This window comes from Microtus oregoni, unplaced genomic scaffold, assembly GCF_018167655.1.
Source record: "Microtus oregoni isolate MIOR12 unplaced genomic scaffold, Mior012 000033F_ref0000390, whole genome shotgun sequence".
NCBI lineage: Eukaryota > Metazoa > Chordata > Mammalia > Rodentia > Cricetidae > Microtus > Microtus oregoni.
Genome location: NW_024543092.1, coordinates 7,936,864 through 7,960,962, shown reverse-complemented (window position 1 = coordinate 7,960,962; position 24,099 = coordinate 7,936,864). Strand labels below are relative to the sequence as shown.

At 45.5% G+C, this 24,099-nt stretch overlaps 1 protein-coding gene across 4 annotated transcripts in view; it reads right to left on the bottom strand.

Annotated features, from left to right (window-relative positions):
• Positions 1 to 24,099, bottom strand: part of Sash1 (SAM and SH3 domain containing 1) — a 229,949-nt gene that overhangs the window by 49,955 nt on the left and 155,895 nt on the right. For all 4 annotated transcript variants that reach the window (XM_041680053.1, XM_041680051.1, XM_041680054.1 and 1 more), the window contains 4 exons: positions 16,254 to 16,294; positions 13,241 to 13,327; positions 10,579 to 10,691; positions 5,316 to 5,417 (listed from right to left, as the gene is read on the bottom strand). In XM_041680053.1, coding sequence (XP_041535987.1) covers positions 5,316 to 5,417; positions 10,579 to 10,691; positions 13,241 to 13,327; positions 16,254 to 16,294 — 343 coding nt within the window. The remainder of the gene's footprint in view (positions 1 to 5,315; positions 5,418 to 10,578; positions 10,692 to 13,240; positions 13,328 to 16,253; positions 16,295 to 24,099) is intronic.

Genomic DNA, 24,099 nt, shown 5'->3' with positions numbered 1-24,099 from the left:
TGCTTCCTACACTCATTTTTATTGATGTGAAAGAGTGAGTCTGTGCATGCGCATGCGCACCACCTGTGCACATACCTACAGAGTCCAGAAGAGGGCGTCAGATCCCCTGGAGCTGACGTTACAGGCAGTAACCACTAGCTGGATTTAGGCACTGGGAACTGAACTTGGGATCTCTGGAGGAGTAGCACAGGCTCTTAACTGCCGAGCCATTCTCTTAAATGTGTTCCTAACAAAAGATAAGCTGATCTTGGAGGCACAAAAATGACAGCCCCAAATGGCAATTCCTACAACCTTCTACCCAGCAGGAGGCAAACGGGGGGAAAAAATGTTAAAATAAATTAAAAGAAAAATATTTAAGTAAACACCCAGTTTAAGAAGGAATAAAATTAAATTCTTCGCCAGAGCCCCTTTTAAATACTCCAACATGGACAACAGAAGTTCATTATTAGTGAACTCCAGCACAGAACAGATGCTCCGCTGGCAAGGAGAAAGCTGTTTCTCACTTCCCCTGGTAACTATCTTTAGTACTTCACACTCTTAGAAACGAGGAATGCGCATACAGATGTATTATGAGGCAACAGGCAATTATCTAATGTCAGCTATGGGGGCAGGGAGGCCTATGAAATCAGTGCAAACGACATCCTAAGGCATGCCAGGCTTCAATATAGGCATTGAGGTCTGGTGACAAAGGCCTTATGATCCCCTGGGACTTTCAAGGTCTGGGCATTCCCGACTACGACCAGGGAGCTATTTCCATCTCCGTATAGAAAGGAATCAATAGAAAATTGAAAATTGCCTAATTTGGGATGGCAGCCCGGGGGAGGGGTGGTTACCACAATGGAAATTATCTGACATTAGCAACCCTGCAATGGAGGCAATTTTAGAATAATGATGGAATATTGAGGGAGGGAGGGGGTGATCTCAGTCTCCTTCAAAACACAGGGAAGGATTAAGTGGGGATAAGAATCACACAAGTCAGGATTGCAACTGAGTTCAAGCAAACTTGAGCAACAACACTTGCTGGTCACAGTTCTGCACACGGGGCATGATTAAGAGGGTGTGGGAGTCTGCAGAAAGTCAACCGGCAAAGCACACAGTAAATAACTTGCCTTAGTGAACCCATGTTCCTAGTACAAGTCCCATCATCATTATCTATACTCTGACCCACAGAAAGAAGTCATTCTTTCCAGCTTCTAGAAGACTGTGCTATATGTGGAGGAATGTATGGGATTCTTGGCCCTTTGTGGGATGGTGACAGAGTGTGTTTATTTTGGGCCATGTAGAAAGAAACAGATCATTGAGATGTTACTAACAAAATTGTGAATCTGGTACTCTGGATTTGTGTGTGCAAATACAAGCATGATTTTAACATCTGCACTAAAGTGTAAGCTCTGTCTCTCGGTCACCTTTGCAGCCTGAAGAGCTAGCACTAAGCCTGCTTCAAAGCAAGTGTCTATACATAGCTCCCAGATGAACCATCCAAGAGGATAAAATGCCCAGTCCGTACACATCCATTTCAGTCTGACAGTTTGCAGGTCGGGGATGGCTCTGATGAGCCCTCTTAAAGTAGCCCAACATGCCAATATCAATGAAATAATGCTTTCTTGGCATGTTGTACAAAATATCCGTAGAACTTAGTGTACATGAACCTCCTAGATGACACAGGATTCGTTGGTTGCAGTCTACGTTTGTGAAGTTTGACAACAACCCTGTTTCTCTGAATGGACAAAGTCAACCTTGCCCTTAATTTAGATGATATTGGTCAGGACAGTACATGGTGGACTTGATACACTATGGACAACTGAGTCTGTCTTCTCTCTCAGTTTGAGTTTGAATCGCATCCATCTTGAGTTACTGTATCTATTCTTCATGATTCCCATTCAGTTCATGATTTGCACTTTAGTCTTTCAGAATTGGGATGCAAGACCCAGAGTCATACTCAAAACCATGGACTTGGCTGTTTGATGACCTCATAGTCTCAGGACCCAAGGCTAGCACATTTATTATTATAAATGGCACCATTTTGATCTATCAACAAACCGGGTGTGGCATTCAGACTCACAATCCTTCAGCTGCAATGGAAATCTAGTGTTTGTTTTGGAACTTGGGAAGGTAGTGAAAGGGATTAGTTATTTCTGATAAGATGCCATTTGTTGCTTAGACACAAAGTTAAAACTGAATCTGTAGCAAGACCCCAAAGCATTGCCCCCAGAGGAGCAAGGAAGATGAGCGCTAGGTAAAGCTTTGCTTAGGTGAGCTGGACGCTGGGCTAGGCACTCCCTGCAGAGGCAAAGAACACAGCATGCTCGCCTTGCTCTAGGAACCTGCTGTTTTGGGGAGGCCGAGAGAGGTCCAACTATTTCTCATGCTCTGGGATAACTGCTTAGGGCTGATGTAGTAAATCTGGCTCAACAAAAACATGAAATAGGAAGCAATAAATGTGCCGTGGGAGGGCAGGGCAAGTTTATAGAGGAAGCTAAGAACTGGGCTGCACCGTGAAGAATGCAAACATTTTCACCAGCAGGAAAAATGGGAGACATGTTTTAGGTAGATAAAAAAATGTGTGGGTTACACTCAGAAATATAAAAAGCTCAAGGTTTGTTCAGTAGTGAATATGGGGACCCGTGTGGCCGAAATGAAGGGTATATAGGGTGTGAGAGAAAACGATGAGGTCAGAGAAAATGATCAGGGCCAGATTACGCAGGGTGTGCCAAAAGTAATGGAATTTATCTTATACAAAATAAGGAAGCATCGGGATTTTTATAAAACATATAATTTTAAAATATCTTAATGAAGAAGAAGTTCATTTCAGAAAGACAGGCTGCATAGGGCACGGGTGGGAGTCTAGCGTTGTGGGTGGAGAGGGGCTTCCTGATGCGAGGAGGACACAACCTAGCAAACAAAACAACTCTGTAGGCTCTGCTGCAGGGGAACACCCTCCACTCTGGTTCCATCCTGTCGGAAGATGGCACTGGGCAGGAAAATTCTAGACTACCATTCCTAGAACCGTCATGAAACCCCCAGTTTAAAACGTACCATTTTGGTCCTATCAGAACAGTCTCGATAATAAAGGGCGTTTTGAGGGGGAAGGAAGAAGTCAAGTTGCCTTTTTGCAGGTGACGAAATCTTATGAAGAGAAAACCCTCAGATCAGAGACTAGCAGGAACACGTACACACCGTCAGAGAAAACAAACAAACAAACAAAACAAACAAAAGGAGACAAGGCCAGCGCAATGACATTAAGTCGCGTTTGTGTACAAAATACTGAACAGTTGGCCGAGGGAATTAGGAAAATGATCCCATTCAAAAATGCAAAGCTTGCACATAGAAAACTGAAAAAAACATTCCCAAAAGAAACTAAATGAAAAGGACGATGTTCCACATTCATGGACTGGAAATCAGTGTCCTCCAGATAACAGTACTACAGGAGAGAACCCACAGATTTGGTGGCGTTTCCAAGAGAAACTCAAGGGCAACTTTTGTAGAAATAGGAAAAAACCATTCTTAAATTCATATGGAATCTCAAGGGATCGCCAATCATTCGAGGCTTTAGAGTGCTTCTGGCTCTAGCAGACAATTAAAATTCCCTTCCCAGCACCACATCAGTTGGCTCACAACTGTCTGGACCTCCAGTTTGGAGAGCCAGCACCCTCATCTGGCCTCCGAGGGCACTACACATGGACATGTGCATATATGTTCATACACAATTAAAAAGTAAATGGGGTTGGGGATCTAGGTCAGTGGTGGAGCACTCACCTAGCAAGCGCAAGGCCCTGGATTCGGTCCTCGACTTAGAGAAAAAATAGTTTCAAAGTGGTAAGTAAAATTGGAAGAATCCCATTTTACAATTTTAGAATTTCCTTCAAAGCTACAGTAATAAGTAAGATTATAGTAAAAGAGTAGATCCTACACGAGACAGCCCACAAAAAGATGTCACTTTATTGGAGTAGATCATACACGAGACAGCTTACACAAAGATGTCACTCCATTAGAGTAGATCATACACGAGGCAGCCCACACAAAGATGTCACATCATTAGAGTAGATCCTACATGAGACAGCCCACACAAAGGTTTCACATCATTAGAGTAGATCATACACGAGACAGCTCACACAAAGGTGTCACGTCATTAGAGTAGATCATACACAAGACAGCCCACACAAAGATGTCACTTCATTAGAGTAGATCATACATGAGACAGCCCACACAAAGGTGTCACGTCATTGGAGTAGATCATACACGAGACAGCCCACACAAAGATGTCACTTCATTAGAGTAGAACACCAGTATCAAAAATATCATCGACGTAATGAAAAGCAACCCATGGATGGGAGAAAAAGACATAAAAACCATGTATCTGATACAGTATTAATACTTAAAATACATTTTTTTAAATGCCGAGACTCAATAACAACAACAACAACAGCAACAAATAAAGGTCATGGGTGCAAAGGCCTTGAATAAACATTTCCCCCAAAGACACACAAATGGCCTACGAGCACAGGAAAAGATGCTCCACATTGATAATTATTAGGAAAATGCAAATCAGAAACACAAACGAATCATGCTTCATGGCCGTCATGAAGAAATTAGAAAAGAGTATTGGTGAGAAAGAAAACGTGGAACCCCTGTACACCGCTGGCAGGAGGGCGACAGGGTTCAGTGCTGTGGAAAACAGACTGAAGTTGTCAGAAAGCTAAACACAGAACGGTTAGCTATTCAGAATTTTAATCAAGTATTTAACTCCATAGATCTGAAAAGCAGATGGGGTAGACTAGCGGTCTGTACCAACATTGTTCACAATAGCTACAGAGTGGAGACAACTCAGTTGTCTCCCAACAGATGAACAGGTGAACTAAATACTGCAGTAGAATAGCATGTATCTGTGCTGCTGAGATCAAACAGACACAGGATGGACAAACAAACGTGGAACAATTCCACTTGTAAGAGACGAAAAGTACAGTAGTGGTTGCCAGGGCCAGTGAGTGGAAGCAACAATTGCTTACTGGGTGAAATTTCTGTGTGGGAAGACATGAAGCCTCTAGAAGGGCACAGTGTGAACAGACTTACTGAAGCTGAATTGAAGCCTAAAAGATGGTTCATGACCTAGCATGGTTTGTTATGCATATTAAATCATGATTTAAAAACGAAATCCAAGAAAGCCAACCTAAAAGGGGGACTTCTGATTTAGCAGAGACACCACCAGGTAAAGAAGTCTATGGAAAGAGACCTCAGAAAGAAACACAAAAGTTGAACCAGCTTGGCCTGAGCCTGACCAGCACAGGCGGTCAAGAGGCTCAGGAACAAGGACTCACGTTGCAGGTGGACGAGCCGTCCAGTGTCGGGTAGGAGCCATCGGGCCAGTCTGCGGGGTCCAAGGCAGCTGACTGCCGGTGCTGGGCCTCGTACTCCTTCAGCTGCAGGGAGAGGAAATGGAAGACTGAAGTAGAAATCATCGCCATGTACTGCCTCCTACCCAGCAGAAGTCACTTAGAGCATCATGTTGATGGGAACGAAGTGACTTGGTGACCCGGGCCCAGCCAAAGCTAAGCCTTCTGGAACCACAAGAAGCAGGTTTTCAATCAGACCAATAGACTCAGCAGGTTTTGTATGCTGGTCCCAAAGGAACCCTGATTTCTTCACACACATCCCCCGCAACATGAAAACCAGGAACTTTCTACAGTGTAGTCCTATATGCGAAAATCCAAAAGCATGTTCCTCCTCTCAGAAAACAGTGGAGGAGGCCAGAGACAGTGGAATAATGGATGGGGAATGGCAGAAACCAACTTTTAGAAATGCCAGGGCAGGGCTGAGGGTGTAGCTCAAATAGTAGAGCATTTGCCTAGCAGGCACAAGTCCTGGGGGTCAGTCCCCAGCCTCACACAAGCTGGAGGTGTGTGCCTGTCATCCAGCAGGGCGAGGAAGAGGCACTCAGAGGCCTGGGCTTTCTCATTCAAGGCTGGGGCAGGCTATCTGTCAATATTAACACCTAGCAAATAGGAATTGGCTTAGTAAGGAACCTGAACAAGGGGAAGGAATAACTAAGACAATAAAACCTTCAGCGCTGCTGGAAGCGTAGGCCTAGAAACTCGGTGTTTTGGTTTTAAGGAAAAACAAAACAAACACAGAAAGGAAAGGAAATATTTTAGAAAAGGGAGTAAATACAGAACAACCAAACCAAGGCTCTTTCAGAACACCATATGTGAGGTGATCCAGGGAGGTTTGCACACAAGCACAAAGAGCCACAATCAGCTACTTCAGACACCTCCGCTGCCACTGCAGTGAAACCTCACTGTAATTTAGGCTTCAGATGCAATTCAAGAGTTGATCAAACTATGTTCCATGCAGCAAGCAAGTTAAATATAGAAAGAACCTGGCATCAGGCATTGACAATGGTCCTCGACCACCAGCGCTGTGAGACGTGGCAAAGTCATCACCCAAAACACGACTTTCCTGGTGTTGACTGCAAACTAGGAATGTGACTTTCACCTAGGCACGTAGGCGGAGGTAGGCAGCACTGATCAGGGAGTAAAGGACTGGATATAGACACCAAATACCATTGGTTGCCTGGGGTGGGTTACTGAACCCTTCTGTACAGTAGACGACAACTGGGAAGACACTGGACTCATCTAGAGGCTTGGTGCTACAATCAAACGGATGCAGAGAAGCCCTCAGCGCAGGCCTATGCGACAGCTACACATACAGCACCGTGGCTTCCACCCTTGGGGCTCCAGGTAAACACTTCACAGTCAGATTCTGCTGTCAGTGGCACTAATCATCTGAATCTTTGACACATGATTGGGAACACACACACTGTGCTCATATTTATAGTATACTACTATCCGGGGCTGGTGCTTCCATATGGATGCACGGTTTCTGAAACGCTCCAGTCTCCTTACACCCTGGGAAGAAATGTCAGGTGGAAAGGGATATTAAGAGGCTGTCAGTTTTGTCTGGGTCTCTACTGCCTTCTTATACTCAGTCTTAGCCCTGACTCCCAGGAGTCACTAAGTAAGCTTCGGCTTTAACGGAAACACAAAGCAAGTCCCTAGCCGGACAGCTCTAAGCTGACAAGCCTTCTGATCGCCTGAGGACTTTATTTGTGATGCACAGATGTAGTCGGATGTTGTCAGATGTGCAACTTGGTAATTAACCTCTGAATCTGCTTCAGATTTAAATTCTTAAGAAAATAAGGCTGCAACGTCAGGTTATGGGCTCTCACGTTCAGTATCGAGAAAGTTACAGTTTCTGAACACTGAGAGCAGCTCCCCTGTGCTTTATGTGAACGCCCCTGGGCCGCCTCACACAGGGCGTCCTGAGGGACCTTCTATGTAGCTTTGCTAAGTGAAATTTGCTGACTTTTCAACAGCATTTCCTTTCACTGTCTTTTTTTTCCCCTTAAAATTAAGAATGCCTGTTTTCTGTGACACAGGCCCATCAATCACATCCTCATGCTAAAACAACTAGGGCTAGTCTCTAGCCAAGGCTTCACATGTGAGTCTATCCGGTCCCTGTTTTATCCTTAACAATCCACTCACACAGGCACAAATCACCCAGCTAAATGAAAGCTCCATAGAATCCCGGTATGTCACGGGGCTTTCTAGACCGTGAGGAACCAGGGCAAGATTTACATATCCAGAACTTAATTGCCAGCAATTAAAGTTAGTATTTGTCAACTGTGTTGTTCAGAAACTGCCAATTACCTAGATTCTCATAAAGCTTAATTATTTTTAACTAATAAGATTGCCTTCCTTAACACCCAAAGCATCTATCTACCACAAAAACAGAATTCCTAGAAAATGTCTGGCATGCCATTTTCTTGGACACAGTCATTAAGCTAATACAGAAATCATCCACTGAGCTCTCTGTACGCCCCACATTCAAAAGGACAGTACCCTGAACTGAGAGGGGGTTTGCAAACGTCCCTGCCTTCGAGTGCTTTTGTTGCTCACGAGTCTTCACATATTAGTTCCCTGAAGAGTGTTCATGCTTGTCTTCATTTGCATCAGATAAATGGGTTCTTAGCAGGGCGGGAAGATGGCTCGGCGCTAATGGCGCTTACCTCAAGCCTGAGCTTGTTAAATCCACACACATGCTCACACAGAAACAAATACATACCCCTCCCCTTAGAGGGGTTCTCAGGGATAAAGATCACTATTGGATAATTTATAGCGATGATACACATGACAGGGTTAAACCCATATGATGGAATTGGAGTGGATCAAAACATCCCAATGTGAACACAGACAAAACTTTCCCAAAAGGCATGTTGGCAGTCTCCTCTCTCCAGAGCTGTCCTTCGAATTGTTACGTAGAATTCAAAGCCCCTATGAGTCTTTGATTGACAGAGGAAGGCACATCCACCTAGGTTAAACCCTGATGATATGAGGCGTGGTCTCTATAGCAGGTCCGCATTTGCCCTTCTTGTATACACTGATCCCAAGTAAATTTAGGTCCTTTCTCTGGTCCCAGGTTAAAGGAAGCAAATTCCCTCTGCAGAGTTTTTTATATTGTCTAATTTTCTTGTTTTGTCTCTGGATTAAAAAAAAAAGAAACTCACTTAGGTTTTAATACTGAAGGATAATGATGCAGGAAGAGCAACTGAGCATCCATCTCTGCTCTTTCATCATCTGTAGATGGTACCCAGTCTTGCATACACATAGCACAGTGCGTAGATAATGCTGCCATCATTTTCCTCCTGCTCATCTGCCTTTCTGGACTGCTTAATGGACAGTATTCTTGACGTCTCAGTGATCTCTACAGCTGCACCTGAGACTGGGCAAAAGCCACCAAACCAGCAGTCGCCAGGGTGCAGGCAGCTCTGAGATGTCACACATTCTTGCATGTGGCTAGGCCCCCATCTCCTCAGGCTGTCTTCTAACTTCAGCTAGCGGCTGAATTAGGAGCTCATTTTTCCCCCTTCACTTCTCCAAGTTCAAGAGTATTCCTTTCATTTTTGTCTACATTAGACTATACTGGGGCACTTTTAAATGTTTTCCCTTCCTCCAACAAAACAAGTAAACCGCATCTCATGCCAAAGACAGGTGCTGTAAGGTGGCCTCAGACGCCTGCATTCAGACGGTGAGTTCTGCTATTGGAACACAGTGCAGCCCCACCACTCACCAGGAGGCAAGGAAGCCTCCTACTCACTACAAGAAAACTCCCTATACGTGGATTCTTCTTACATGCATTGTCTAGTGATTCGGCTGGATGTTTCCCCAATGCTGGGACATACACAAGGGATGGAACCAGAGAGAGAAAATGTTTGGAAGAGTTTGACACTCGAGGGTGCAGGTTATCTGAGTGAGGCATGGACAAGGTTGTCGTCCATCACTAGCTACATCACCTAGCCCAGCACAAGCATGCTTTTCTGCAGTAAGCCAAGGCACTCTGTCCACTGCACTATCACAAACTTCAGTGTGCTGGAGACAAGGTTACTATGGCAATTCTCCAAGTCCACAGATGAAGAAAAGTCAGCAGATATTGCAAAATTGCCAGCCCCCCCCCCCGACCTCCAGAGTTTCCTTCCAAAGTCAGTCTTACTTCTTCCCCTGTGTGGCATGCTCACTCTCCCCTCCCCTCCCTTCCTTAATAGTCAGGGCTGTCAATTTACAGGCTGTAGAATCACGTGGGAGGCGGACCAGGGGCATGGCCGTGGGTGATGAGGTGGGAAGTGGGCCTGGAGGGGCTGAATGGTTAAGAGCACTTGTTGGTCTCTCAGAGGGCCTAAGTTTGAATCTCAGCACCCACATCAGGTACCTTACAGCTACATGGAACTCCAGCTCCAGGAGCCGCGACTCCATCTTCTGGCTATCCTGTATACACGTGGCATATACTCACGCAGACATAGATGCAGAAGTCATAAAAATGAAAACAAAATCTTTTAAAATGAAGAATGTGGGAAGGGCCATCTTGACTATGGGGCTGCTGACTGGGCAGGAGATCCTGGGCACTATAGTATATAGAAGCTTAAATGTGGGTGCCCATATCCCACAGGGTTGGGTACCAGAAAAATTCAAATGGAGAAAGTGAGCTGACCAGCCCAGCCGTTCATTGCTGCCTCACTCCTGACTATGGATACAATGTGAACATTCTCCTCAAGCCTCCACCACTGTGACCGCACCCCCACAAGTGCCGGAACATTGAACCGAACCCTAGAACTGTGAGCCTAGGGAAATCTATTTTTGCCAAGTAACGTGTCACTAATACAAATGGTTTATTATACAAGAGAGAAAACTTGTATCAAGCAAATAGAATGCAGTAAGTATCATTATTTGATCAAATATTACTTGATCAATTTGGTAAAGTGGATAACCGATGACCACTAAAATATCATCAAAATATTCCTTCGGGGGTTGAGGATTAGTTGGTGGTAGGGCAGTCCCAAAGCATGCATGAAGTTTAGATGCCTGATAATATAATAGATATATACAGAGGTGTATGCGCGCGCGCGCGCACACACACACACACACACACACACACACAAATACACCGTAGCAATTAGATTCCTATTACATCTGATGCTCCCAAGCGTTTTCCAGCTGGTGCCCAGCATAAGCGAAATGCCCACACTCTTACCCTAGCAAGTGCTTCTTCTATGGTGATCATCTTTTCTTTGACCATCATCATTAGCTGAATCCGCTCCTCATCGCTCATCGTTATCTCACTTGCCACATAGCCCACGTCTTCTCCTGGGGGTTAAGGACAGAATAAATGCCAATGAGAGATGGAGAGGCAGGCCTCCAGCCTGGAAGGCCCTCATCTTGGGCGAGGGAGGGACTTCTCTCAGGGACGCTACCCACTTAGCATGCTACGGAGGGGGTGGAGGGATGTAGAACCGAGCTGTAGCTCCGGAAGCCTAAAGTTCATCTATTTGGGAAATGTGTTCTAAGAACGTATGTGAGCTACCACAGCAGCAAACCCATGGCCAGAACTCTAAAGGCAGGCTTTTTGGTACAAAGTTGACATGTAATTTCTTGTTCCTGGTGGACCAGAAATCTCATCTAAACACCCAACCTGAACAGACAAGCACTCCGAGGTTTCATTGGGTTGGACATTCTCTGTATTTTACAGTGTGTAATATGTATGATAAGAACATATATTTGTACGAGAGCACCCTCTGCTGTGACAGGGGGTGAAGCCACAGAACCAAGACTGCCGAGCCAGATTCAACTGTCTTTCCGTAGTGAGTTATCTGGCGTATCTCTGAGTTACTGAGTTATTTCATGGGATAAGCACATAAATAAAACCACACGCTAAGCATGTCAACCTCACGGAAGACAGGTAGTACAGCTATTTAGATCTGGAAGTATGCAGTCACATGGTCTGCAGGATGTGAGAGACAGCTACCACCTAACTTAGAGTGAAGGCCTCCGGAAGTACACGGGAAAAGAGCCACCCACCGCACACTCCTTCTAAAGCCTTTTCCCACAGAGCAAACAACGCTATGCCTCTTATTAGAGCTCCACTGGCCAGTTGGATCTTTGGTCAGCATGTGGGAAAGGTCTCAGTGACAGCAGGCTGACACACACACCAGGAGGAAGCCACATTATTGGTCGTGCTCTCTCTCTCCTCTGTCCCATCTTCCTCTGACATTCTTTGGTGACTTCTGGCATCATCAGGACCTCAGCCAGGGCTTCATACACCCTGGGTGAGCCAGGACAGGACTAAGGAGACTATCTGAAGGCTCACAGGAAACCATGGTAGAGGACCCTAGCTTACAGTTTGTGTTGTCCATGCTCCTGTGTCTCATTTGCATTTAGTAATCAGTTAGCTCAGAGGTACCCCTGAAGTCCCTGCTATAACTCTTCCACTTGTGGGAAAATAGAAGGGTGCTGTGGGTGTGGAGAGAGGCCTGCTGCCTTGATTCATTTTGATATCCGTGTTGAGTGTCACAGAGCTGGTTGGGTGTGTTATAAAGTCATATGAACTGATAAACTGCTTCCTCCTCCTCCTCTTCCTTCTCCTCCTCTCTCTCTCTCTCTTTCTCTCTCTCTCTCTCTCTCTCTCTTTTTCCCCTTCCTTCCTTCCCTCTCTCTCTCCCCTTCTCCCCTGAGACTTATTTGTATTAATATCTCCATGTTTGCTTCTGTGTAACTGAATGTCACACATAGGTGCTCACAGAGGCCCGAAAAGGTCATCATATCCCTGGAGCTGGAGTTACCTACAGCATGAGGTGCCTGACATGAGTACTGGGAACCAAACTCCGGTCCTTTGGAGGAGCGGCAAGTGTTCTTAACCACTGAGCCCTCTCTCTAGGTCCTGCCTGCTATCTTCCCGGCTTTCTTTCTCCACAGCTTTCTAAGTGAGATTTCTCAGAATGCTAGGTTTATCTGGAAGTACAGATGATTCTGGGTCTCTACCAAAAGGGAGAGTGTTGACGAACAACTCCTTCAGTGTGGGACAACTAAGAAAAGTAGCCCCGTGAGAGTTGTCTGAGAAATCAGGTGTGCAGCTGAGGACGCTAAAGCCCAGGGCCAAGTGTCTTGTGTCTGGGTGGGAGTAACTGGAGAGACTTGTCTGCAGGAGGGGTCATGTTATTGTATAAAAGGAAAGCAAGCAGTATCAGCGATAGACTGGAACACGTCTTCATTTATTGATAACCCCATTCAGTCTGACAGGAATGTGGAAGTCGATGTGTCCCAGTTTCCTCTGTGAATACTGGGGAAATATAAATTACATAACCCAGCCTCCAGGGGATGACATATTTATTTGCTATCTAAACAAAAAACAGAGGCGAGGCCTGGAGAAAGGGCAAAACTCCCTTCACAGAGCAGCCGGGTAAATTCTCATGATGTCAGACCCAGAGAGGGTTTCCAGGGGCAACACGCCCATAACTGTCCCTGCTGCAGAGCAAGAAGTTCAGAAGAATGGAAAGGCTCCAAGCGAGGGCAGGCACCGGAGGGTCCAAAACCAACAAACGCGAAGATTCCCTTGACCTTTCAAGGTCAGTGCTTGGCGAGCTTAAGGGGAAACAGGGAGGTTGGTGTGATGGGGAGCCTGCAGACATGGTCTCTGCTGTCACAGGGTCACCAGCTACCCCAGTTTGCTCTCTTCGAGTTCAAGAAACTCATGGGGTCAAAATCTTAAAGTCATGGAAGGAATGTCGGAAAAGTTGACTATTTTGCAGGCACATGCAATGAGTTATTCCTAAATTGTAGAGTTCATTTACATCGGGGGCCAGGACTTCTGAGTATTATAAAGCCACAAGGACCCACGGTCTGTGGCCACGTCACTGTACCTTTTGAGGTCTGTCTCATTATTCCTTTCTGGTTCTTTCGAAAATTCTGCCAGAAGTACTTATTTTTCTTCTTCCAATCTCCTTTTCCTTTAAAAAAACGAAGGAAGGAGAGGGATGGAGAGAGGGAGGGAAGGAGGGAGGGGAGAGTGAGTGAGAGAGAGAGAAAAAGAGAGAGAGAAGCAGTAAATTCACTGATAACAAAAGTAGTCTCCTTACAATGTCAAAGCTTGAATGAATACTCTGATTTCACAGAAAGGCATTTTTTTTTTCAGTTTGTGAAAGACTGTGAAATAGCTATAAAGTTGTTTAAAAGAAATGCAAATTTGCTACTGGGGAAAAAAAGGCCCAACAGGGTTAAGAAAAAGAAATAGAGGCACATCAAAAGGGCAGGCCGAGCACACTCTTGCCTTCACTTCGATGTCCGTCTAGCCAGTGGCCTCATTCAGCCTTGCGCTGAGGTGCATTTTCTCCCTTTGGGTGCAGCCACAATTACTTCACTTCGCCACAGAGGGCTTGCTGAGGTTCACTTTGCTTTATTTATTCCCGTTGTTTATCCACCATTGCTTTCTTTGTCTTATTCCAAATTTAATTTAGAAAACACAGACTGACTAGCCTGGTTCACTGTGCTGTTTGGTGACATGGGTCTACTGCACAGGAAAGGCATGATCCCCATCTCTCTAATGTTTAGACTTCTTGGTGACCAACCTACAGATTAACAAGGTCACAAAGACAAGAAAAACAGAGGTCAGTGCTACTGTGACATCTCCTAACTCAATCTCCCTTTAACCTCCCTCCCATCTCAGACTAGTACTGGGTGATTCACCAATGAAAACAAATTTGCCATTAATAGACATTTTAAAAAAAAAATCTTAAAGTTCTAGTAAGTGACAATACAAAATACCCTTTTAAATGCAAACAGAGAGGCTGGGAGATAGCTCAGCCATTGAAGAGATTGCTTCACAGGCATGAGAAGGCAAGTTCAACCTCCCGGAGTCCACGATAGTGAAGCTAGGCATGGTGGCACACACTTATCACCCAGCACCACACAGACAGAAACAGGCAGGTCCCTTGTGGACCAGCTACCCTAGTGATTTGGTGTGTTTCAGGCCAAGAAGAGACTTGCCTCAGACAGAAAGCTGAATGGCTCACACACACACAGAGACACACAAACACATATGGACACACACATACAGACACAGACACGACACAGACGCTCGGACACACATACATCAAAAAATGTAAAAGACAAACGGAAGAGAAGACAGTAAGTAAATGGGGAAGGCAGTTCTTTATTCTTTGAAAAGGGAAGGCAGGGGCATGGCCGTCACTGTGCTGATGCGGCACACCCAAAGCAGCAGCTCTGTCTCCATTTGGTGGCTGTCTGGTTGCCCTGTGGCCACTGGAAACAAGGCCCAGCAAAGAGGCAACTTCCACAGTCTAGACTGGCGGTGCCAAGCAATGATGCACGGAATACCCATGGGGGAACCCCATCTCAGGGCTCTCAAGCAAGCAAGGGTGTCGTTTGTCAAAACAGGATGCCCTCATTTAAAGCCGACAGCCGTGAAAGCCTGGGAATGAGAGCCACGTCCTTATGCCTTCGACTCCCCAGGTTCTCAGGTCCTCGAGGTTAGTTGCGTGGGGTCTGCTGCCTGTGAGTAACCCCGGAAGCAGACATCAGGCAGGAAGGGTGAAAGCAGACGGGGTGTCCGTCATTTGGCTTCTTAAGGAGGAGTCTGAGGCTAGAATGCATTTCTCTGCCCGTCAGCTGTATTTCCTTCCTTCGCGTACGTAATGGAGATGATAAAAACAGCTAACATTTCATCATCACTTACAATACCCAAGCTCTTTGCTATTTAACAGCCTAGCTCCTTTATGGCTTGTAGCCTGGTCTTGTTTCTCAGGCTGACCTTGAACTCACGATCTTCCTGCCTCAGGCTTCCGAATTGAGCTTCTGCTGCTACTAGGACCTGCTCTCCTTCTATTCAGGCTTGAAGAGGCAGGTGCCTTTCCCAGATTACAATTAGCTGGGTTGGCGTTCATGATTCAAATCCTGTCAGCTGGATTGGAGCATCGATTACCCAGCCACCCTGTGTCCTTTGCTATTTCAAGAATAGATCTTATAATATACAGAAAATATATAACCCCTTGAACGGATATTATTTATCGAAACATTCCAAATGGAAGAGTTTATCTGAGGGTATTATCAGAGATACAGACTTAAGGGATTTTCGGATAGTATCATGTTCCAGGACAGAGAAAATTATCAGCCATACATATCCAGCAAAGAGGCTTGGTCAGTGAGCTTAGGGCACATACAATACGATGTGGACATAAGCCTCTTACTGTTAAGACTACTTAGCAAGTGGAAATATTCATTAACTGCCCCATTTTGAAGACCTGAAGAACAATATGTAGACAACAATGCTACCTCTATTTCCAAAAGAACAATTCCCAATGGCAAAAGGAAAAAAAACCGCACATCAAATCCCAGGGCTGGAGAGACAGCTCAGCCGGTAAAGTGCCTGGTCTAAAGCATGCGGAGCTCAGCTTGGATCCGCAGCACTACAGTAAGAAGCAGGGCACAGTGGGAGGTGCCCACAACCCTAATGCCAGGGAGGCAGACAGGCAGGTTTCCGCAGCGTTTGCTGGCCTGTTGGTCTAGCCGAGCTGGTGGAGCTCCGGGTTCAGCGAGAGATCTCTCAAAATGTAAGGCAGAGTGTGACTGAGGGATGCCTAATGCGGACCTCAGTCTACATGCATGTGTGCACATATATAGATAGATACATATGTGCACATACAGAGACACACATACGTGCACATACATAGACACACATACATGTACATACATAGACACACAACACACAGACACATCATCGTTACAGTGTTTGTTTCTGAGCTGACAGATTTGGAGGGAGGGACAAGATCCATAGCTTTACATGTCTATAGATCCTCTATAAACTATGAGAAGAAAATAATCCAATTAAATATTGAAATCAAGGGCAGTGGTACTAACCTACACAGCCGTCTTCCGAGTTTGACTTATGAAGAGGGTACCTGGTAAAGGAAACAAAATGTACATATATTACCAGAGGGCCTTGGCTTTATGGGATCTTCACCAACAATCTTTCTAAGCAGTTGGACCCTGGACCAACAAATAGTGTCTAGTGGAGCCTGGGGAGTTTTTACAGTGGGTCTTTTGTACCTATCCGCTGAGTTCCTAGAAAATGGGTACCATCTATCGACACTGATTAATGACCAAGGCTAGAACAGGACCTACATTTTAAAATGAATATGGACTTCACTAGAGATTGCTGAAGGATCTTCCATGTCTGTGAACTAATCACTAGTTAAGTTCCTGTCACCGAGAAGTCTATAGGGTAAGCAGAAAAGAAAAAGTACATCTTAATGAACTTAACAACTCTACAGCGCAAAGGCTGCTTGGGCCAGCAAGTGAGTTGCATGGGCAGCTGAAGCAAAGATGAGGGTAGCCTGAGGAGGTGACACATGCCGTCAGAAGGAGACAGGATGCCCAGGTGGAGGGGTAGCCTGTATGGCGCTCCCATAGATGGTGGTGCCAACTGGCAAGGATGACAGTTGGTCTTTCCAGATCTCAGTAAGGTTCAAAATCAAGCCAGAAATGTGTTTCTATTTGCATGAGAGCTTCACATTTTTAAGACATGGTGAATTTTTGTTCAAATGGATCCAAGTTAATCCAGTTAGCGTATCTGCTTCACAATGCGCCTGTCAGCATGTAATAGCTGAACCTCGTAAACACACACAGCAAGGGATGTGAACCACAGCCTAAAACCAGTAAGTGAGTTGCTCCTCTAGGAAGCACTCAGACAACACCAACATAAAGCATGAAGGCAGGGAAAGAAAATAATATTAACAGCAAAAGGGGTAGGGGGACAGTAGAGATCCAATCAAAATCCTCATTTGCTGGATACAAACTCTAGAGGACTAAGTCAGTGACCTTAGGCACAGGCAAGCCACAGGGAAAAAATAGAGCCTGAATAAGTTGGGTACTTAAGAGAATTCACACCCAAATCTTCTCTCTAAGTTCACTGCCAAAAAGGAAGATAAAGAATTGCCTGACTCTCTGTAGCTGGCTCACTGTAGCTACTATCTGGATGCTTAGAAAGCCGGTTGTGAGGCCAGGTATTGAGAGAAAACATTGAAAACAGTCAGGGGGCAAGTGAAAGGGCCTCCAAACACCTAACAGAGAGAACTTGCAGGTAAAGGGACCTCAAGAATTTAAGGTACAGAAGGGGGTACAGGGTCCCCGATGATTGAGCCACTACTGAGTTGTAGAGGCATTGATGCTGACTGGTGGCCAATGGGTACCCAGACCCTGCAGGCAACATAACGGTCCACATCTGAGAGGAGAGAACTACTTCTGACTGACACGCATCCCTGAAAGTTCCAAACTACAGTTCCCCAACAAAAATATAGAATTTACTATTTTCCTTCCTCCTACCCACTGCAAAAATAAAAGAACTTCAACTCATGTGTACTTGAAAGGTTTTCAAGTAGTGGACATTTGAAGTTCTATTAGATAGATAGATAGATAGATAGATAGATAGATAGATGATAGATAGATAGATAGATAGATAGATAGATAGATAGATAGATGATAGACACATAAACACATCATACATACATAGCAATATTTCCTAATTACATGTAAGGGACGAGGGCATGCGGCATGAAGAAATGAGCCTACTGTTAGAGAGGGGTGGATACGAACAAGGATGCATACAGGGACAGACTTAGCTCAGTTGGTAGAGTACGTGGCTAGTGTACAAAGCCCTGGGTTTGACCCCATCACTGTATAAGGAGTTGGTGCGCTTTTGTAATGTCAGCACTTGGGAGGGGAAGGCAGGAGGGTCTCTGCTACGTAGCGAGTTCAAGGCCAGTGTGGAATACAAGATCCTGTCTCAAACAAGCAACAAATAGGAAGGCATACAAAGATAGGGGTGGCATATAGTTGGCCTTGATAGGACTGTGGGGGTCCAAGGAGATCACCAAAGCAGTTCCAGGTACAGCAATGAAAGTCGCCACAGATAATTCACTAAGGGAGAAAGGCTCACCCACCTGAATATGGGTGGCACCATCCAATAGGCTGAAACCTAGACAGGCTATAAAGAGGGAAGGAGAAAGTCTTGATGGGCCAGGCATTTCTCTCCACTTAGCAGACACTGTAGTGAACTCTGTTCACTTTATACCTAGCCTGCTCTCCGCACCACGATAGCCTCAGCCCCCAAAGCAAACAAGACCATGAGCCCAGACAGAGCCTTCCAAAGTTGTTTTCTCTCTGGTCTTTGTCACAGTGATGAACCGTTGACTATCACGGGGGGGTGGGGGAGGTGGGGTGGGGGGGCAGACTACCACATGCTTGTGGCCACAGGTGAATTGGGAGACCAACAAGGACTGTCAAGAGTGAGCCATGGGCTAGCTGGCTGGAGAGGGAAGCGGAGAATCTTTCAAAGTAGGAATCAGCTTGGAGTGGTCTTTGAATAAGAAAAATCTTCCTGCGTTATTTTTAACTCAGAGTCCTGGCACCATAAGCCCACCCACCTGCCTCCTCCGTACTGCATCCTGCAGTCCTAAGTGCTCGCAAAAAGTGGAGGGGGCAGCACATCTAGCTTCACACTTGCCAAAAGGACTAGGGAGGGACTGACCTATTGCTCAGAGCCACATGCATGAAATGTCCCCAGTGCTGAACAAAAACCGGACGCCAACATGGTCAGTGCTTTGCAGCGATTTGTCCTCACATTAAAAGGAGCCTTTTCTCAAGAAAATGGTCTGCAGAAATATTTAAGCCCTCAGATGACTGAGAGTAATAAATCTTAATGGGTTAAGTGACTTTTAACTATCACTTGATTTATATTCCGATTTTACAGGACGCTAAGGTCCCCACAAGGGGAGGCACTCTATTGCTTCATGGTCACTCCGCGGCCACTAGGGATTATAACAGGTGGCCTTCTGGGGCCCCGTGGTCTTTTAATGTATACCTTGCCCTCTCTGGGAAGGCAAATCATTTCAATCCTATCTTTGAGAAATGTAACGGTTCCTTTCCATTCTTAACATTTCTTTGTATTTCCAGCAAAATAAAAATGTTTGATGCTATAAAAATTTTCCCAAACTTGCTGTTTCAGGGAAAGGTACATTCTCGCCGATCCCTAGATATCACAAACCTAGGTAGTCACAGGCTCCTCCCCAAACCACAGACATAAGGCCTTTTTGTTTTCATTCGCTCTCTCCTTCTTCAAATTATCACACACATGATTTTGTCCTCATGTTTGGCAGCGCCCACATTTCTTGCATTTCCTCAGATCACCAGAAGATGGCACTGTCGATTCTTGGTTTGATTGTGATCTAGCGCGTGGAATTTTGTTTTTAAATTTTCACAAGTTTACAACACTCAGACTGGGCAAAGCCAGGGTCCCCTAAGTGTGAGGCTCCTCAGATCATCACCTCTCAAAAGAGAAAAGTGACACTGTGTGAATCTGGACAGAGTGAATTCTACCGCAGAGGCTGGCAGAGAAGGCATGCAAAATGCCACATTCTTCCCCCTCACTTCTAATGTCCATTCTGCAGGACCTGGATGACAGACAGGCAAAAGAGTCATTTACTGAAAGAAATAAACTGTCGGAAGTCAGCTCCAAAGAGGCTGCACCTCCAACCACAGCCTCCTTCTGATTCCACACAGGGGTCCTAAGAAGGGCAGGTCTAGGAGGTGGTTTGTAGTCTCCTGGGCAACATCGATTTCATTGATAAAGGAGTAAGAGGGATGGGAACCATGAAGCAATACTTAGCATTCTGTCGCACTCTGGAAGTTTTACACCTAAAGTCTCAGGAGGTCTGGGGATGGGATTTCTTGCTCAGGGCTCAAGAGGCCCCTGGTTTAGATCCTGAACAAGTCTGTCCTATTATTTCTCCAGAACTGAACTAGCGTGAACATCTTTTTTTCAGTAACTACAGTTAAGACCCCCCCCACACATTGTTAACATGTGAACATCTCTCCTTAAGATCCCTAAACTACTTAAGAGTTTCTAAAGACAAGATTCATCTAAGGAAATTCCAAAATTAAGGAATTATTGGATTAAAAAACTTTTTAAAGAAGCGTATCTTTATAACTTGGCCCACATCTCTCCCTTGTCCACTCATTTTCAACCATCCACTCTTCCTTCCATCTATAATTATTCAAATCCCAGCGAGTCAGGCACAGAGAACATTTGCTAAAGGAGACAGGTGAGGCTTTGTGCACTGGAGCCCGGGTAGAGAGGAAGGAAGAGCTGCTGAGCTAGAGGGGGAGGAATGTGGAGAGGAGCAGCGACCTCCCTGAAGATGTGGCCAGAGAGCCACGCTGCTGTGGCATTCACGTCCCGGTGATGGGGGGTGGGAAGACGACACGGGGTGAGAGCTAGAGAGGAAGACCATGAGTCTACCGTAGACCAGTGACGTGGGTGTCTATTCATTCTCCCGCATAGATACGAAAGGCAAAGTGGGGTGTGTGGGACCAGAGCAGTGCACCAGAGTCAATCTGGATATCACTCACATTGTCAGGAGTCGGGGACAGTGGGAAATAAAACAGAGAGGCATTTTGAAGACTGCGTACTGATGTTTTAGGGATCAGAAAGAGGTGAAGCCAGGTGGTGAACCGAGTAGACATCTCCAAGCACAGAATGTGTCTGCCACCTGAAATCTCAAGCCAAGGGGCACAGAACTGTCCTGTGTGACTCCCAAGCCCAGGGCCTCCCAACACTTCTCTCTCCTGTTTCTAAGTGCGCCTCCCTTTTCTGTCTAAGAGATGGTCTTCAAGGGCACGTGAGCACGTCCTGGTCCTGCCCTGTCCTAACTAACAGACCGCCACTCACGAGAACTCATGGCGTTATGTTTCCCAGCCTGAGTCTGACTGAAAGTCTACGATTACATGAGCACACCTGAGGATCTAACCCAACACCTTGGGTCTGCTAGCGGAAGTAAGGGGGATGAAGAAGTGACTCCTTCCTTCCTGGGGCTGTTCAATCAGTCTGAGGTGCACCCAGAGAGAACAATGCTAGCTCATTTGCACATGCGGAGACCAGGCAGGCACGATCAATGCCTGAACTACAGACTCCCTGTCAGGGTTCCCGTGGGCTCCCAGGAGCGTCACTGTAACTAAACAAACAAACACGCGTGCACACACACACAAATGCAGTTATAACCTAATTTATAAGGCATAGCATATGTTATACATCACTAGAAACCTAGATTTGCAGAGATTTTATGGCTCCATAATCTTAAATCTCAGGATATAAAACTTCAGCGCCAGTTTTCTCCCTGCTGAATTGTGACTCGGGGGTCTTGCTGTGTCTGCTAGTACCCAGCATTACCCCGGGCTACCCAAGAGTCTCCAAACCTGTCACTTCATCCTCTGGAAGGAGGAAAAGGACATGCCCGTGCTACAAGACAGTAAGGTTGGGGGCCTTTGTTAGATGTTACGGCTCATGGCTGCAATCCCAGCATTGGAGAGGCTGAGGCAGTAACAGTGCCTCAAGGCCAGCCTGGCTACAGAACTTCAAACTCTGCTTCAAAAACTGCTTACAGATCTTAAAGAAATCAATTTCCTTTCTTAGGAGCTACATAAGTATAATTTATATTGTGCATAGGAACATATATATATATATGTATATATATATATATGCTATGTATGTAGTTTTTAAATGTTTTTGATTATCCATTCAGAATTTATCTAATATTTTATCATCTTCTTTCCCTTCCTCCAAATCCTCCTGAGCATGGGGCTTGCACTGGAGTGCTGTTGACTTATGCAGTGCCAATCTGTTGGGGGTGGGGGGGGATGTTTTTTTTCCTTCTCCCAGTAGCTATCAATTGCAAATAGCTTTTTGGCTGGCGTAGAACTTCGTGTCCACCTCCGTTTGGAGGTTTTCTGAGACAGAGCCTCACCTTTCATGGCTTACATCTAACTTAGAATGTACCTGAAGATCAGCTTTGAATTTCTCGTGTCCCTGCCTTCACCTCCCAACTGTGATATCATAGGACTGTCCACCCACCCTATAGCATGCTAAGCACAAACCATCTACCATCTGAGCCACATCCCCAGCCTCGTGAATATTACCCTTAAGATATCAGATACATTTTTCATCTCATGAACATCACTTCTCTACTTAGCAGAGTTAATACGGAACAAAACTTAGTTATTACCATCTACTACCCGCCATAGAAACTCAAGAGGTTATCCACTCCCCAGCCGCAGGGGCAGGACTGAAGTGAGATATGAGACCCTGGGCACAGCCTGGGTCATGAGAGGAAGGACTGGCTCTCAAGGGTGTGGAAAAGGCAAAGGCCAGCGCCCCCTAGTGCTGAGTCCTGCCTAACTCTCTAGTAGCCCAAACCCAGTTCTTTCTAGGGGGAAGGCTGAATTTCATACACAATTTCACCGACCGTGACTGACAGGAATTCTCACCCAGAGTCTTAGAACTCCATAAATATTGTGCGCCAATCGTAACACTGGCCACATTTTATCAGCTCAATCAAAACCCCCTCTTATCCAGGCCTTTATCCTTCATCTCAGAATCTTCTCTCAGCTTATAATTTCTTCCTGATGTCTTTAGCTTAGTTTGCTGCCTTTTTTTGGTGTTTTGTTTTTTTTTGGTCTGAGACAGCACCTCATACTGTACTCCATACTAACCTTAAAACTTACTATGTAGCCCAGGCTGGTCTCAAACTCCCAGCAACCTTCAGGCCTCGGCTTGCCTGATAGCTGGGAGTGCAGGCACGAGCCACCAGGCTCAGCTGTGTTCTGTACTTTCCTGCTTGACAAGGTCACCTCAATAAATGATTAAGATAGGGGTGAGTATTGTGAAATCCAAGGTGACAACCCAGCCCAGAGTAAGAGTCACACACTATGAAGTCTGACAGATTTGGAAAGAGCCAAAGCTGCCACACATTTACATGTTGATGCTACCAGATGAAGTAGCGGTATGGAAACGGTCCCTGCCGGATGAAGTAGAGCTATGGAAACGGTCCCTGCCGGATGAAGTAGCGCTATGGAAATGGTCCCTGCCTTACTTGGCTGTCCTGAGAGTGTGGGTGGATGAGCGGAAACCCCTTACACTGCGCCTGACACTTGGGAAGACCCTTGCGAATGATACCTACATAAATATTCATCAGCGCCACAGCAGGCTGGTACCCTGGGATGCTCTACAGAACTCAGCCATCACCATGTCAGCACACAAGGCCAGCACACATCCCCTATGCTAGCTTAAGCCATTTCCAGTCACTGTCTCTGTAATGATTATTTCATGCCAACCTCTCTCCGGCATCTTCATGTAGTTATTTCTTCTTCTCATTTCATAAAAGCAACTTATTATTAGAATCCCAACAAAACATATACTTGATGATAAACACATGTCAAGTGTTCTGTATCTAGTTTATTTGTGGCACATATTACTTTCATTTGCTTATATCTTATTGTTGGGTGCCTGAAGAAGTGGCTCGCTGGGTAAGAGTGTTTGCTGCTCTTCTTACTTCCAGAGGTCAGGCCTTAAGAAACACATGAAGAAGTTCACAACCATCAGCTCCAGGATCTCACACCTTCTTCTGGCCTTGAATGGATCCAGTGTGTGTGTGTGTGTGTGTGTGTGTGTGTGTGTGTGTTCAAAATTTAAAGAATTTTAAAAAAATCTTTATATCCAAATGTCTCCATAGGGCAGTACTTAGCTTAGTAAAGCATAGTATATACTAACGTTTTTATTAATGCTGAGCAGCTTTTTCAGTATGAACACAAATGACGTAGGTCCATCAATTATGTCACATTATTTTTCCAAAGGTAATGGCAGGCTTTTCAAGTT